General features: G+C 40.7%; 1 protein-coding gene across 3 annotated transcripts in view; it reads left to right on the forward strand.

The window, feature by feature from the left end:
• The first annotated feature begins 283 nt into the window (after positions 1–283).
• The window catches only part of SPOCK3 (SPARC (osteonectin), cwcv and kazal like domains proteoglycan 3), a 389483-nt gene continuing 372522 nt past the window's right edge, over positions 284–17244 (forward strand). Inside the window, exons 1-2 of one of the 3 annotated variants that reach the window (XM_055131920.1) lie at positions 284–440; positions 1026–1214. In XM_055131920.1, the coding sequence (XP_054987895.1) occupies positions 390–440; positions 1026–1214 (240 nt within the window). In that variant the 5' untranslated portion in view covers positions 284–389. Of the gene's footprint in view, positions 552–625; positions 725–1025; positions 1215–17244 lie in introns of those variants that run through there. The other 2 variants (XM_004610366.3, XM_055131926.1) reach the window with 2 other exon arrangements.

The following is a 17244-nucleotide window of genomic DNA, read 5'->3' on the forward strand; positions in this document are numbered from 1 at the left end:
ATGTAGTTGTCCTCAAATGCCCTCACCTGTGAATGGGTCTCTTACACACACACACACACACACACACACACACACACACACACACACACACACACACACGACGAAAAACTTCCATTCTTAAACATGAAAGTTTGCATGCTGCAGTCCAGAACTTTCCATGCACATGTTCTGAGATCGTGCCTAGCTCCGGAGACTCCGCAGAGAGCTTTGCCTTAAGGCGGAGCTCAGGTTTAAAGGATCGAAGCTCCGGGGATTCTTGTGGATGCCTAAAAGTTTCCTCGGGTCTCATTTCCCACGCCGGAGCCATCGGCTTGCCCCTGCAAGGGGCAGCGGCGAGCGAGCGAGCGGGGGAGCGCGCGCCGCGTGAGCTGGCCGTGGGCGCGGGGAGGATGCCCCCGGCGGCGAGCGGCGGGCGGGAGAGGCTCCCCGCCGGCACGGAGGTTAGAAAGCAGACGAGCCCGGCGCGGCCCCGCGCTTACCGCATCCTCCGCCTCCCGCTCGCCAGAGCCGCCCCAGCCCACTCGCGGCGGGGAGCCAGCGGGGAGACGAAGGTGGGATCGGAGGCGGCGGCGGAGGAAAGAGGGGGTGGGGAGCAGAGGGAGGAGGGGGGCGGCGAGGGGGGGTGCTGAGTGGCCCGCCCGAGACGGCGGCGCGTGCGGCAGCTCCCGAGAGCGGCGAGTTGGCAGCGCCTGGCAGCCTGTGCAGCGCCGGGCGGGCTCCCAAGGTGATGTGCCGGGAAGCGTTCCTTCCAAGCGCCCCTCTCCTGCCCCGGGTCTGCGGGTGGGTTCGGAGGGGTCAAGCCCACTGGGCTGGGGCACCCTCGATCGCCTCCTCCTCTTCCTCTCTCCTCTCCCTCCACCTCCACCTCCTGCTCCTCCTTCTTCTCCTCCCTCTCCCTCTAGCTCCCCGGGTGTTTGCTGATGCGGGGCTCGCGGCGGCGGGGAGGGTCTCTGGGCTCTCGGTACCCCTCTTTCCACACTGACCTCCCTCCCCCATCCCTGCCCCGCTTGTGTCTCCTTTCCCAGATGCTCAAGGTGTCCGCCGTGCTGTGTGTGTGCGCGGCCGCCTGGTGCAGTCAGGCTCCGGCGGCGGCCGCGGCGGTGGCTGCGGCCGGGGGGCGATCGGACGGCGGTAATTTTCTGGATGATAAACAATGGCTCACCACCATCTCTCAGTATGACAAGGAAGTGGGACAGTGGAACAAATTCCGAGATGTAAGTGCTGCGCACCCCCACTTCCGCGGACCCTGGGGCGCGGGGTGTGGGGTAGACGGGCGGTGGGCTCGGCTCTGCCCCGAGACGCGGGGGGCGCTCGGCCGCTGGAGAAGTTGGCACTTCTGGCCCGGCGTCCGTGGCGACCGGTACTAGGGGGGAAGCGGAGCTTGCTGGCAGGAGGCAGCGGAGTTCAATCTCCTCCCCGCGCAGGTCCCCTGCACCCTCGCACCCGCTCCCTCCCTTTCCTTTCCCCCTTCTCCCGGGGTTTGCAAAGTGCTGGGCTCTGTCTCCGCAACTTTTCCCTGGCGTTCCTGGCACTAGTAAACACAGCAGATGCGCCTCCGCTATGTATTGCTACTAAAGCAACCGGGATCGATCCCCTTGCTAATGGTCCATTAAGGAATTTGAGGGAGGAGGCAGGAAGATGGATGATTTATAAATGCCCGCTCTCCAAGGATGGGAGGCTGTTTGGCTGTACCAGTCGGCATAAAGTTACACTGCCCCGGATTACGTAAAACGGCTGATCGGTTGTGTGCCTGCACTGTTAACTTGAACACATACCGAGCGTGCCAATGTGTTATTCGATTTACAGAGTTCACCCCAAAAAGGAATCATTGCTGTAATACCGGCGGGGTGAAAGGTGGGGGATGCCAGGGACGTCTGCAAGGGGAGCGATGAAAGGGTTAAATTGTAACCCACCCCTATATGGCCGATGGGGCGGTGGGGCAGTTTCCTAAAAGGTGGCTGTGACCCCAATCTGGTGAAGAGACTTCTAATGTTTGTTTGCTTTCGAGTCCCTGCACTGGAGGGGGGGCTGGGAAATTCCCCGCATCTGATCTGGATGCAACCTCATTAAGAACAGAGCGCGGTTCATTGCGTGTTCAACTTCTTTGCCCCGAGGGGAGGCCGCCCAGACCTTTGCTTTGTTCTCCCCCAACCCACCCTTTAAAACCCCCAATGCCTGCGTGGGAGTCAGAGTGATTCACATACTAAGCTACAACCCTTACTCATGGTGACATTTGGAAGAATTTCTCAGGCTATCTGTCCTGCCCTCAGTGGAGATGAGTTAACTTCTTTCATCAGCTCACATTGTGTTAAGATTGGGGAAAATAGAAGGAAGCCGCTAGGGCTAGTTTTCATCTGGAGTCTTTATGCGTGCCCCCCCACCCCCAACACACACACACACCTGTCCTCACTGCTGTCCTAATGTAAAGTAACTGACAAGCCAAATAGAACCTGATTCTGGCAGAGGGATTCCTGAAGAAATGCTCATTTTAACTTTAAAATTAGAAGTGGCCTGCTGACGCTAGGCATGGGTTTATGGGATGGGAAATGATGGTGGTAATACTTTCTGGAGGGCTTTGTCTTAAAGCTTTATGAACAAATTTGAAACACCATCTTATTGCCAAATGAAAGCTCTTTGCTCTCATGCAAGCAACTCCCTTAAGATTTTATTGTTAAAATTATGCTGATCTTGGGTGCAATCAAAAAGGCAAGCAAGCAAATAAAATGTTTCTAACCCTGAAGAAGGGTTTTATTTTTTAAACATGCCCGGCTTTGGAAAAATCAAAAAGCAAAACCGAACACTCTGTCAGTATCTGAGCAATTCTATTAAATCATGGCTTTTCATTACTTAGTGACTTTTTAAAGTTTGAAGTTTAGACTCCTGACATGTATTTAAAATCTTGAATATCTGAGTCCACTCAAATTACTTGATTGTTTCCAGTCATTCTTATTTTTATGTGATCTGCCTAGAGCTGGAATACTCCTCCGTCACAATTACATGTTAAACTGTGTCAGGACTTAGATGCTCTTAGCAAGGATCTATTTTTGAAGTGCATGTGATGCATGAAAATAGAATACTTTGAAAAATTTACCTTAGGTATTGCTGTTTTAGAAAGACAATTAAATTTTGTAAAGATGACTTGTGAAGGGTATGGAGACCGTGACTTCTAATCTTTCCCCCTTTCTTAGCAACCTGTTGCTTATTAATGTGATGAAAAGTATGCTGATGTCTCAACTTCTTCACTGAGAATGCATAATAAGAAATCCATATTTAGACCATTCACTCCATTGCTAATTTACCTATTTTCTTTCCCTTTGGAGGAATGGTTATCTTTTTGCCTATATCTTTTGGAATGTTATTTTCAGAAACTTTTCTGACAAATGAACAAATGGTTAGAAGGTGTTGCATATTCAGTTTACATAAAAGCAAAGTAACAGGAAATATGAACTTTTAGAAACAATTTAATTGAGATTCTATGTAGAACTTTTCTCTCATGCATACACACACACACACACACACAAACACACGGATAAGGGTCAGAAATAAAGTACAAAGGGTAAAGATTTTACTTTGTAGGTGACTGTCCCAGGTTCAATCCCTGGCACCATAGATAGGTCCCTAAGACTTGCCAGGAGTGAACCCTGAGCACAGAGCCAGGAGTAGCACCATACCCACAGTAGAATTAATATTATTTAAAAGGAAATCTTATCAATACATCAGCAGAGCAAGAAAGGTAAGTTTTAATTATACTGAGGTTTTGGTATCTGACACAATATCAAGGGTAAACTCTAACGTCAAATATGGACTTTGAGTGATTAGAGTGATTACTGTAGGGTTGTTGATATGACAAATATACCAGGCTGGTAGAAGAAGCTGAAAGGGGGAGAGTGTTGGAGAGTGGATATATGGGGCAGTTCTGTATCCTCCTCCCTATCTTACCAAAAACTCAAAACTGCTCAGAAAATACTTGAGAGGTCTTTAAAGAATTGAAGAACAACATCATCCTTTGAACAAGAAATACCCCATAGTGGGATTTTAAAAACCTTTTTAAGTTGCAAAATCCATAATCAACTTCCATCTCCCTTATTCCTCTTTAATATTTAACACTTTCAGGTATATTGAGTGTGATGGTAAAATCAAATTAACTTAAATTGCTTTCATATTAGTTAAAGGATGCATAAAATCTGAAAATGTAAAATGTAGGTTGAAGTGTCTCAGGGGCATTCCGATTATAAGTTGATTTTTGAAAAATGCTTCAATGGTATATTAAAATCTTTCTTACATTCCTTTTTTTCTTTTATTTCCCTTATATCTTGGTTAAGATTCTCAATTGTGAGTTAACTGTGGGGTGTGGGGAATGTCAGGGAATAGATTCTCTGTTGTACAGATTTTTTAAGAGGTATTGGCTGAAGAGGAGGGGATATTGTTGGCATTTAATAGACCAGTAAACCCCACTGAGAATCTTACAAACTTTCATGGTGATTAGTAAGTAAATAGAACAATTAGTTTCTCTGCCTACTCTAAGTAAAGTGCTCTGTTGCTTTAAAAGGCATTAAAGTCTAACAAAGTATCTTTAAAGAATGTTCTCAGTACTTTCCTCAGATTTAGGTTGCATCCTGGTTCTATTTCCTGAGGGCCAGGCATACCCTAAGCACAAACTGCTGTCTTTATGATTCCTTTTCCAAAATTCATGTCTTTTTATTGAGGTATCATTGGCAAATATAATGCATATATTTAACCTGCATGATGGGATTCTTTCAAATTCATTGAGAATTATAAAATGGTTTCCTTTGTGGTAAGTTAATAATAGGCAATCTAATTTTACCATTTTTCTACAATACAATCCCAAAATAAAATTAAATTATGACTAGTAATTTGTAGAAATTTAACCACTTAGGTAACCATTTACTTTATTGAGGATTATTTTCTCAATTATGGATATCCAATTCTGATAAAAAAATTTTCACATCTCTTATTTGTGAAACATTTTTAACTGTGGTAACTGTTACCTTTATTTTAACATAGTTGGAAACATAGACTCTCCTTCGGAATTCTTCACAGGAAAATCATTGCATTATCCTGAGGATTTTTTTTCCCACTTTCTTTTGATCTTATGATGACTGTGGGCCCTTCTGTTTAAAAATTCTTGGAAGTCTTCTTATTCATATTTGCAGATCAAAGTTGGTAAAAAGACTACAGCGTGCAGCCTGTTTTATGTTAGGCTATTATTCCTATTTAAAAAAATCATTAGAGAATTTGTTCAGGAGAAGCAATTTGCTTAAGAGAGTCAACATGCAGATTTGGAACATTCCAGGGCTAAGATGTTAGCCCAGATGTTAGCAGAGAGCCAGCCCCAACTCTGTCAAGCCTCCTAACCCTGACACAGAGGTTTCCTCAAGCAATGGTGGTGGTACAACCTACAGTTCACTAGTTCTTGAGACCACCCTTCCCTAGTCACCCAGTCAGCACTGCAGATTGGTTTCCTCAGGTCAGTCTCCCACAGGGCAGGCAGGTCTGAGGAAGCACATGGCCTTGCTTCTCTCTGGAGAGGTTCTCTTGTCAGGGTTTAAATGATTTCTTCTCATCACCTGGGAAATTTTTTCACAACTCTTGTTATGTCGATGTAGATAATAAGCTTATAAAGTATACATTATCTGATAGTATACATTATCTGATAGAATCATAAAAGTTCTTGGCCCCTTTGGGGCTGTACCCTACAATATAAGAAATGAGATCTTAGCTCTCATGTCACCCAGGCCTAAATTTAGGACAAAATATGGTTGTCCTGGGTCCATTTTCACAGATAGACCTTCTAGGGGAACCGATGACATTTTCTGCTCTCAACTGCTTGTAAGCTATTAGGAATGTGAAAACTAAGTGGACTGAGAAAGAGCTTACTTTTTGTGTATATGGAATGTTCTATATGTGTGCGTGGTTGTATGTCTCTATTCCATTTGTGTGTGTATGCATGTGTGTGTTCTCTCTTCCAATAAGGAATATTTAAAGGAAAATGAAGCATGTGTATACATATTTATTATAGGTATTTTATATGCAAAGTCGATAGTAGATACTGCCCATAAAATGTTGACATATACTTGTTGTTTTTTTTTTGTGGGGGGGAGGGGCTATTTCCCAATCATTACTCAAGAGGCCTGGGGCCCTGGAACTTAGGCCAACTGAACCCTAACAGTTCAGTGCAAGGGCTGGAGGAAGCAGTGCTGCTGAGATCTAATCCATGTTGCCTACATGCAAATTTACCTTAGTCCCAGTACTATCCCTCTGTCCCAACATGTGCTGATTTATTTATTTGCATGGGGATGGGGACATACCAATGGGCTTCTCAGGGCTTACTCCTGGCTCTGAGCTCAGGGATCTCTCCCAGCATGCTCAGGGGATTTTGTGGAGTGCCAGGAATCAAATTTGTGTCTGCTCTGTGCAAGGCAAGCACCCTATCTCCTGTATCATCATTGCATCCCAACATTTACTCACATATCATTACTTTTCTAAAACTTGCATTAATACAGGTACTGACTCTAAGTAGTCATGAGGGAAATCATCATACCCCATTTAATGTGCATGTGGCACTGGACAGTCTTTAAGTAAAAGTTGTTAGGATTGCACTGCTTTTCAGTGACCATTTCCATTTCTGACCACCTTGGGTGCCCTGTTTTATGATTTAAATTTTATTATTAAAACATATGGTTTTAAGTGTTAAAGTGCTTTACTTCCATAAACTGCAGTGGCACCAAGTGGAAACTGGTGTACTAAAACTGACATCATATTTAATTATTGAGAGGTAACCGTGGATGACCAGCTTATTCAATCTTGTTCTTGGTACTTAGTTTGCCAGCAAGTGCCCTGTAGTGTTTCTTTGACCACATAATTACTTTGCTCTGAAGTCTTTAAATTGTTTTTTGCATATATCCAGCAACAGTATATTCATGTTATTTTCAGTTACTATACTCCAAATGGTTGTGTGGCTGTGTTGAAATTCAGTTGCCCATGTGTCACTCAAAATTAGTTCAGTTCCTGCAAAAAACTTACCCCGAATCTCTACCTAATTTAAAGTAGAATTTTATCTATTTTTCTTTTCAACCTTTTATGTGTATTGACGTAACAATTGATTACCAGGATGTAAATGATTATGTTTTAGGGGCACAATTTGATTTTCCTACCATGTCATCCAAAAGTTAACTCCTATAGCTAGGCTTGTATGGTGGTTCTTTGGAAATGGCATTTCTTATCCAGAGGAAGGATTTAGGAGCTTCTTATACAAATTATTCTACATGAGACTTTATAGAATTGGGGATAGAACTCTTGTCTCAGTGGTAGTACACTTCTCATGTGTGGAGACTTGGCTTTGGTCCCCAGCATCACAAACAAAATAAAAGTGACCAAGAAGTTGTCACACACAAGTTTTTGCTTGTTTTTCAGAGCCAGACCTTAGTGCTATGGCTAACTCTACTTCCAAGGGAGGGTGGGTAATTGTCAGTTCTAGTAGGAAAATGTTAAGATACAAAAGGCAGTGCTAGTAGATATTGTGAAAAGAACACTGCTAACTACTACATCCAGTCTGACTTTTTCAGCCATCTAAATCTCTGTTGAATTTATTCTCAGTGTCCACCCCTTTGCTCACTGGGTAGAATTTTGAACATTTCCAGTTGCTGGTTTCCCCTCAATCTCTTTCCCCTGGTTTTCTATGATCTCTCCATCCTCTGGAACACTTGGCACATAGCTATAGCTGTGGATATAGGGATGAGAGTATGGCTTGTGGGGCTTGTAGTGTGCTTATATCTAAGGAAATGTTGACAGTCGGAATCCAAGGTGAGAACTGTAGCATTTGTGACATTGGCAAGAACCCTCATCTGATGGCAAGACCCATGTTCTAACATAATTACTTATCTTCATGAGACTTTCGGGAACTTTTGTCATTTGATCATAAGTCTGGATGCTCTTATGAGAGATAAATAATATGATTCGTGGGTAGGAGTTTGAATTTACTTCTAGTTCCCTGAGTTGAAGGACAGACTATTTTGTACAGCCATGGTTGTACTTTCTCTGGTACAGAGATTAAAAGGAAAGTTCCATTAATTTAAAGTATCTTTCCCTGGAGTAATACTTGAAATAGTACCATTGCAGGATTCATGCAGCAATTCGTCTCAGAAGCAAAGACAACAATCTTTTAAGCATCAGTATTTCTGGGACTGTTACAAGATAGAAACTGCACCAAGTCAGATTGGCCCAGAGTTCCATAGAGATTTATGCTCTCAGTTTTGTATCATGATATCAGAAAGGGCTGACAGCTAGAATGGCTAAGCTCTGTGCCTGGAACATAAGCAGAGCTTGATGAATTTCACTTCTGTTCATCTTTTTTTGTTATTGTAGTTATTGTTTAAAAACAACCTTTGAGTCCTTCCCTTTTTATATTTGCAATATTTGAGTGTATTATTTTATCCCTTTTTATGCTTAATTTTATGGCATGAGTACAATTGATTTGCTTAATATTACCTATACTTAGATAACTTATAAATAATAAAATATATAATTTTATAAGATGAAAGCCTTTGTAAGGCCATTGAATTATTGTAATTATATATTTGTTATGAAGAGTTGATTTTTACATAATATTCTGTTGTTTAATTATTAAAACTACATGGATAAGGTCTAAACAAATTTTTTATTCTCTCCTAAAATAACAATGTGATGTTTCAAATCACTTGTGTTTAATAAAAAGTAGTATCCTTTAGAATTCAAGTGTAGTAGGCTATTGTTTTAAGACAGTTTTTATTTAAAAAAATTTACTTAGACGTGAAGTAAATAGAGAGAGAGAGAGAAATACGTACTCAAGAAAGAACACAGGATTCTCCTATTAAACTATAGTAATAGTATAAAGTAAAAGTTTTAAGTATGTTTCTACTGAAGTTGTCTGTTACTTCATTTTATTTTTGATTTTAACATTTAATATTTTGGATAACTATGAAAATAGCTTAACCAATAAACATATATATATATATATATATATGTGTGTGTGTGTATTTTGTATACACAGTGACATAGCAATTCACAAATAACATAAATTGCTTTCTTTCAAATTGGCATTATTTTATGCACTATATGAATTTAGGAATTAACTGTTAACATGCCTATTACTAAATTATTGTTATAGTATTTTGCCAACAACATAATACCCAAGCATCCTGGCTTAGAAGGTTAAATAATTTATATTTAACTTATATAATTTAAACTTCGCTAGATTTTCTAAAATAAAAATTCTCTATTTTTAGCTTTTGTTCTTTGAACATGTAGCATCTGTGCTAATTATCTTTATTTTTTTTGTTTTTTTTTCTTTTTTTGCTTTTTGGGTCACACCTGGCAATGCACAGGGGTCACTCCTGGCTCTGCACTCAGGAATCACCCCTGGCGGTGCTCAGGGGACCATATGGGATGCTGGGATTAGAACCCGGGTCGGCCGCGTGCAAGGCAAGCGCCCTACCCGCTGTGCTATCGCTCCAGCCCCATGTGCTAATTATCTTTAAATAACATATCTTTATATCAAAAAGATGAACATCGATATATGTATCAGAAATAATGCAAAGGGTAACAATATCGAGAAAACATTAAAGTAATAAAAGTTATAAAAGTTAATGAATTGTGTAATATACTATAGTAAATAGAATTAGATTATTTTAGCAGTAAGTGTTGATATAATCAAATAATTTATTTAAATTTTATCATGATTTGGGGAGAATTGGGGCCACATCAATGGTGTTCAGGGATCACTCCGTGCTCTGTGCTCAGGGATTTCTCATTGGGATGCTGCAGGGACCCTGCAGGTATTGAACCTGGGTATAAATGTATAAACATTTATAAACCTCTCATGTATAAACCTTTGCACTTTCTACTCCGGTGACTTGTAGGACAAAATAACTGGATATATATTTTTTACTTTATGTGAATATTTATTCATAAAATTGTCTTTATTATGAGGCTAGAGGCAAGAGCGATGGTGGAAATGTGCTCATCTAAAATACTGAATAAGGGACTGGAGCAATAGCACAGTGGGTAGGGCATTTGCCTTGCATGCGGCTAACCCGGGTTCGATTCCCAGTATCCCATATGGTCCCCTGAGCACCGCCAGGAGTAATTCCTGAGTGTATCGCCAGGAGTAACCCAAAAAGTAAAGCAAAAAATACTGAATAAGATAGATATTAAAAATTGATGGTGGAATTTGAACCCATGGTCAGATGCATGCTATACTGTTATTTCCAGGCCCTAGGTTGCATAGTTTAGAACTTGCATAACTGTATAAATGCTATTTTCAGGTATATGTTAAGTGATGGGCACTTCAAGTATATTATCCCCTTTAGTATGAATTTTTCAGATAAGTAAAATATTTTTATTTAGGAAATTGGTGAGAGAAGGCAGATGGGGAGAGAGGAAGAAGCAGAGGGGAAGAGTGTGGTGGAAGAGGATAGGAGAGAAAAGAGACGGAGAGGGAAGAAGAGTCCCCATAAGTTAAAGGAATTCACCACCACAGGCTGGCGTGCAGGCGATTTCCAAGTGAAAAGCCCTCAGTTGTATGATATTAACTTTTCATTCTAAGTTATTTTCCATTTTATCTACCTTTTGTAATTCAGTCCTGTTAGGTATTCCACATTGCTGTGTAGCCAATTTCAGTAGTTAACTTCAGTCTCTTCCCAGTAGACTAGTACTCATGTTCCTTTACCCTCGACTCTCCCCCACCCCCTCAACCTGCCTTTTCTTTCCCCACCTCCAGGCACCCCTTTTCTTTCCTTTTCTATGAATTTAACTACCATGTCTCACAGAAGTGAGATCATACAACATGTGTCTTTTTGTGAGCTTATTTGCGCTTCATATATTGCCCTTAAATTTCATTCACATGTTATGCATGAACAACAGTATTACCTTTAAAAAATCTTAGTGGTAGTCTGTTGTTGTTTTTTTTTTAATTTAAATTTTATTGAATCACCATGTGGAGGGTTACATAGTTCTCAGGATTATGTCAGTTATACAATACTCAAACACCCTTCCCTTCACCCGTACCCATAGTCCATCACCAACCACCCCATTATACCTCCCGCCCCCTACGCCCCCCCAGTCCCCACCCTTGTAAGTGATAAGTTTCACTTCGTTTACGCTTTATCTTGGTTACAGTCCATGTTTCAACACATAACTCACTATTGTTGCTAGGGTTTCCCCCCAAAAAAGAAAAGACTTCCACTGTCAAGGAAGCATTTGATGGCTCTCCATTGCTGAGAATGTAGAGATATTAAGTCCCGCTGCTTGTTACATAACTTTCCTATTTTTTCCCCCCCTCGTCCCGCGCCACCGAGATCACGCCTGTTTAGTAATCACCACGCTGCCTGACAAAGGGAAAACAAACCAAAAAAGATGGTTATTTCCCATCATCAGCCGGCGTGGGGCTCTGGCTTAGTTGATAGTCTGGTAGAATGTCTGCAAGCAGTTTCTGGAACCAAAATTAATACGCTGGTATCGGCCCCGGCTCGAGATTCCACCAGTGTCCCGCTGTTCCAAGTACATAATAATTTATTCCCTTTTATCCCATTCCCACGCCACCTGGTCCGTTTCAGCTTAATGGACATCATACTATGGTTAACGCCACACCGCGTTTCTTCCCGAGAAAGAAGGATATTTCTTCTCAGCCGGCGTGGGGATATGGCTTAGTTCAGTCTATAGAGATGGCTACCACTTTGGTAGCCTTCAATATTTCAGCAAAAGACTTACTATTCTTGTTAGGATTTCCCACCAAAGTCCGACCCATTAAAAAGGAATCATTTCATATTGGTAATGATTAAATGACAACAGGTTGAGCGGCCATGGCAGCGGCCTCTCGGCTTTGAATTTCTGTATAAAGTCCAGGGAAAGTACAGCCAGAAATTACACGTCGCTACAAACTTTAACCCTATTATGGACCCCCAAAGTCCAACCCATTACAAAGGAATCATTTCATATTGCCGATGATTAGATGACATTAGGCTGCCGCAGCCGCACGGTTTTGGATTTCTATATAAAGTCCAGGGAAAATTCTGCAAAATTCTATCGCTACAATCTTTTACCCTTCAACAAAAAACTCAGTACTATTGTTTGGAGTTTCCCCCCAACGGTAAGCCCTGCCAAAAAGGAACATTTACACGTTGCTGACAATCAAGAGATATTAGGTTGCGCGGCTGCTATCGGTCTCGAGGCTGCAATCGCAGCCGCGCGGTTTTGGATTTCTATATGAAGTGCAGGGAAAATTCTTTTGGTAATTGCATCACTCGCTGGCAGTGCCTGGGCCAGAAGCTCCAAGCACACAGTTTGGAGGCATTTTGGGGGCGCCGCTCGTGTCCAAAGTGGTTCAGTTGCCTCCGGGGTGGATCTCGCGTGGGGCCGGAAAGGAGCGTCCCCACATAGCTCTGTGCTTAAATGTCGGCCGGCACAGGGCGGATCCGGAAGTCCCGCCCCATCGGCTTTCCCGGGCTTCCTGCATAGTCTAAAAACCGGCTATTGCCTCGCTGTGTTTAAAAAGAAAGAGTTGAGAGAGAAAAGACCATACCCCGCCTGCAGCGCCTGGGCCCGAAGCTCCGAGCACACAGTTTGGAGGCATCTTGGGGGCGCCGCTCGTGTCCAAAGTGGTTCAGTTGCCTCCGGGGTCGATCTCGCGCGGGGCCGGAAAGGAGCGTCCCCACATGGCTCTGTCAGTGGTAGTCTATTGTGTTTATATACCACATTTGTTTATCTGTGCAACTATTGATAGACAGTTAAGGTTTTTCCATCTCTTGATTATTGTTTAAAAAATAACTGCTATACACATAAACATATAGATGTCTCTTTGAGATCTTGCTTTTTCATTGTTGTTTTGGGGCCAGACTTGGCGGGCTTACTACTGGCTCTGTGATTAGGGATAACTCCTGGTGGGGATTAGGAGACCAGAGATGGGTCTAACCCAAGTAGGCTGCATGCAAGGCAAATCCCCTGCCCACTGTGCTATCAGTCGACCCACCTTGCTTTCGAGTTTTATAAATTTTATTTATCATTTGGGTTGGTGGATCATATACTTTTCATAAATTCTGGGCCATTTCATTTTAGCAGCTATAGTATACAAAAATTCTATATCTATAGTATCCATTTTCTCTGTACCTTGATTAACACATATTATTTCAGGTTTTTATAGTAGTCATCCTAATGACATCAGAGTTCTTTTTTATCTCATGGTTTTGATCTGTAATTCTTATTGATTAAAGATGTTATACCATTTTTTGATAAGATGTCTATTCAAGTCCTCTTTACATTTTAATGGGGTTTTAAAAAGTACAACTTTTTCACAAGTTAAAAATGCAGGCAGTATTAATCTACTTTTATAAGACAAAAGTCAGTTTCAGCAGGCTTAATTAACCAGCTCAAGATTAGATTAGAGAAATTTGAATCTATTCTTTTTAGCTTTACAGATAATGTTTGTTTTCTTAAGAGTTGACCACTTTAAATGAGTCATTACAAGCCACTTAGATTGTTTTATCCATCCTTTAAAGTGCTATGCTTGGTTCTTTTAAATACTCACATTAAATATCTTTCCTCTCTGTCAGACAAATACAAATACATATGCAAGTACATCTACATCTCAGGAAACTGTTAGACTCTTGGTACTTAACTGCCACTTCCTACATTTATGGATATATTTTTAAAGTAGATTAAAATATTTTCTTTCGACAAAAGACTAGGAACAAAAACTATTTTAGACAATTAAACGTTTGAAATAGATATAATGAGTATTGAATGAGTTATCATCCTGCCCATCTCTATCCATAGTATATTAATTATTTTTCTATATTCCTATGTAATAAAAATTCATGTAATATCATTGACTTTTGAAACAAATGAACCCACATATATAAAATAGTAGGGGAAAGAGATCCCCAAATTCTTCATTTTGTTCACCATTATTTAAACATTGATGAAAAAGAAACAATTCCTGTGTACTTCCAATAAAATGATGTTATTTGTTGGTGCTGGCACAACTGGACAACCACATGCAAAAAAATGGGTTTAGACCTTGACCTGACACCATGCACAAAAGTCAGATCAAAATGGATTAAAGACCTCAACATTAGACCACAAACCATAAGGTACATTGAAGACAAGGTCGGCGAAACCCTCCACGATATTGAAGATAAAGGTATCTTCAAAGGTGACACGGAACTAAGCAATCTAGTAAAAACAGAGATCAACAAATGGGACTACATTAAACTAAAAAGCTTCTGCACCGCAAGAGATACAGTGACCAGAATTCAAAGACTATCCACAGAATGGGAAAGGATATTTACACAATACCCATCAGATAAGGGGTTGATATCAATGGTATATAAAGCACTGGTTGAACTCTACAAGAAGAAAACATCCAACCCCATCAAAAAATGGGGCGAAGAAATGAACAGAAACTTTACCAAGGAAGAAATACGAATGGCCAAAAGGCACATGAAAAAGTGCTCTGCATCACTAATCATCAGAGAGATGCAGATCAAAACAACTTTGAGATACCACCTCACACCACAGAGACTAGCACACATCCAAAAGAACAAAAGCAACCGCTGTTGGAGAGGATGTGGGGAGAAAGGGACCCTTCTTCACTGCTGGTGGGAATGCCGACTTGTTCAGCCCTTCTGGAAAACAATATGGACGACTCTCAAAAAATTAGATATTGAATTCCCATTTGACCCAGCAATACCACTGCTGGGAATATATCCCAGAGAGGCAAAAAAGTACAATCGAAACAACATCTGCACATGTATGTTCATCGCAGCACTGTTTACAATAGCCAGAATCTGGAAAAAACCCGAATGCCCCAGAACGGATGACTGGTTGAGGAAACTTTGGTACATCTATACAATGGAATACTATGCAGCTGTTAGAAAAAAGGAGGTCAAGAATTTTGTAGTCAAGTGGATGGGCATGAAAAGTTTCATGCTGAGTGAAATGAGTCAGAAAGAGAGAGACAGACATAGAAAGATTGCACTCATCTATGGTATATAGAATAACAGAGTGGGAGACTAACACCCAAGAACTGTAGAAATAAGTACCAGGAGGTTGACTCCATGGCTTCGAGGCTGGCCTCACGTTCCGGGGAAAGGTCAACTCAGAGAAGCGGTCACTAACTACATTGTAGTCGAAGGCCATGTGGGGGAAGGGAGTTGCGGGCTAAATGAGGGCTAGAGACTGAGCACAGCGGCCACTCAACACCTTTATTGCAAACTACAACAGCTAATTAGAGAGAGAAAACAGAAGGGAATGCCTTGCCACAGTGGCAGGGTGGGGTGGGGGGGAGATGGGATTGGGGAGGGTGGGAGGGACACTGGGTTTACGGGTGGTGGAGAATGGGCACTGGTGAAGGGATGGGTTCCAAACTTTGTATGAGGGAAGTATAAGCACAAAAGTGTATAAATCTGTAACTGCATCCTCACGGTGATTCTCTAATTAAAAATAAATAAATTAATGCCATAAAAAAAAATGATGTTATTTGAGACCATGCTTTCTTATTGCCTATCATATTACTGAAAGTTGAAGTTAAGAACTTATTTGAAGATTAGCTCTGTATCTGTTTTCTAAAATTAATTGTTACACATATATGTATCTACAGGTGATTTCTATTCTTGAATAACATTGACATTAAATATGACTTATTCATTGAACATGGACTTTTAGAGTTTTATGACAAAATAACAAAATAAAAAATATCAGAATACACAAAATATGGAGTAAATTAAATAAAACTGCTTCTGGGGCTGGAGGGATAGCACAGTGGGTGGGGCATTTGCCTTGCACGCAGCCGACCTGGGTTCGATTCCCAGCATCTCCTATGGTCCCTTGAGCACTGCCAGGAGTAATTCCTGAGTGCAGAGCCAGGAGGAACCCCTGTGCATCGCCGAGTGTGACCCAAAAGAGCAAAAAAAAAAAAAATAATTAATTAACAAATAAAATAAAACTGCTTCTATTCTATTTTGTTCTTTTTCTACTTCTGAACTTGCTTGATACTTTATACAAAATATGGAAGTTATTTGATAATAAAATGTTTAAATGATCCAGGCACTATTTTTAAGCGCTGTGAGCAGGCTAGATATTTCTATAAGTTTTTGATTATTGGTATAAAGAATAGTTCATTTTTAACAGAAGTGAAAGAGAAGGACCAAAGATAAAAAATTTAATTGTCTTCAAATATATAAAACATCACAGAGCATTATCTTGCCAAATATGGTTAAAAGGCTTACTAGATAGAAATTGATAGTAATTTGATAGTCCCTAAGACACAACTCACTTTTGCTTTTCCATCACCAAGCTACTTTGTGACTTTCAAAATATTTACATTAGGTCCTTTAGGCAGGATACTCTGAAATATGAGCTTGCTAATTGCCTTGGCACATGGAATTAGCATCTGCTGAAGAACCAGTTTTAGAATATCAGGAGAATATTTATAGGCACTTCATGGCATACAATATAGTATGAAATTATGGCAACCTCCTGGTTTTCCACTAAGACTGTTCAAGGTGCCCTTGGTAACATCTGATATTTCCCCCAAATGTCCCTGAGGCTGTCAGATTCATCTAAAGTGAACATTCCCAGAGGCAAACTTTTCTAGAACATTGCATCAACAAGCATTAACCCAGAATTATCTGAGAGAGTTTCTTTGATGTGAAATACAATTTCTTGGACTGCAGATGTTTTATACTTCATAACTTTAAAGAGCAATTTTACTTACTGAAACCATGAATTAAAGTCACATTTCATACTGATAACCAAGGAATTACAAATTGGAAGTTGTAAAATTTCAAATCTACCTTAAGAAAAGTGCTAGTTTTAATAGATCAACATAATTATTAGCACTGTATCCCCAGAATTTCTTGCTGATTAAATATGAAAACTGTGTTGATCTTGTCACTTAATAATAATTTGCTTCAGAATAGAAAATTTTCTGTAATCTTCCATTTCACTAATTTTCTTAAGCAGAATTAAAAAAATAGAAAGATGGAAAGTTATCAGTGGGGAATGGCATTTAATTTCAATGCAAATAAATAATAAAGACTGGTGAAGGAAGCCCATATTGAGATGGCAAAACAATTATTTTGATTACACACCATGCATCATGGTCTTATGATTGAGAACCACAAGCGCTTTCTATACCTGGAAAAGTAATTTCAGAACTATCTTTTTTTTGGTTCTGATCAGCTAAAAGCT

Source organism: Sorex araneus, chromosome 1, assembly GCF_027595985.1.
Source record: "Sorex araneus isolate mSorAra2 chromosome 1, mSorAra2.pri, whole genome shotgun sequence".
Taxonomy (NCBI): Eukaryota; Metazoa; Chordata; class Mammalia; order Eulipotyphla; family Soricidae; genus Sorex; species Sorex araneus.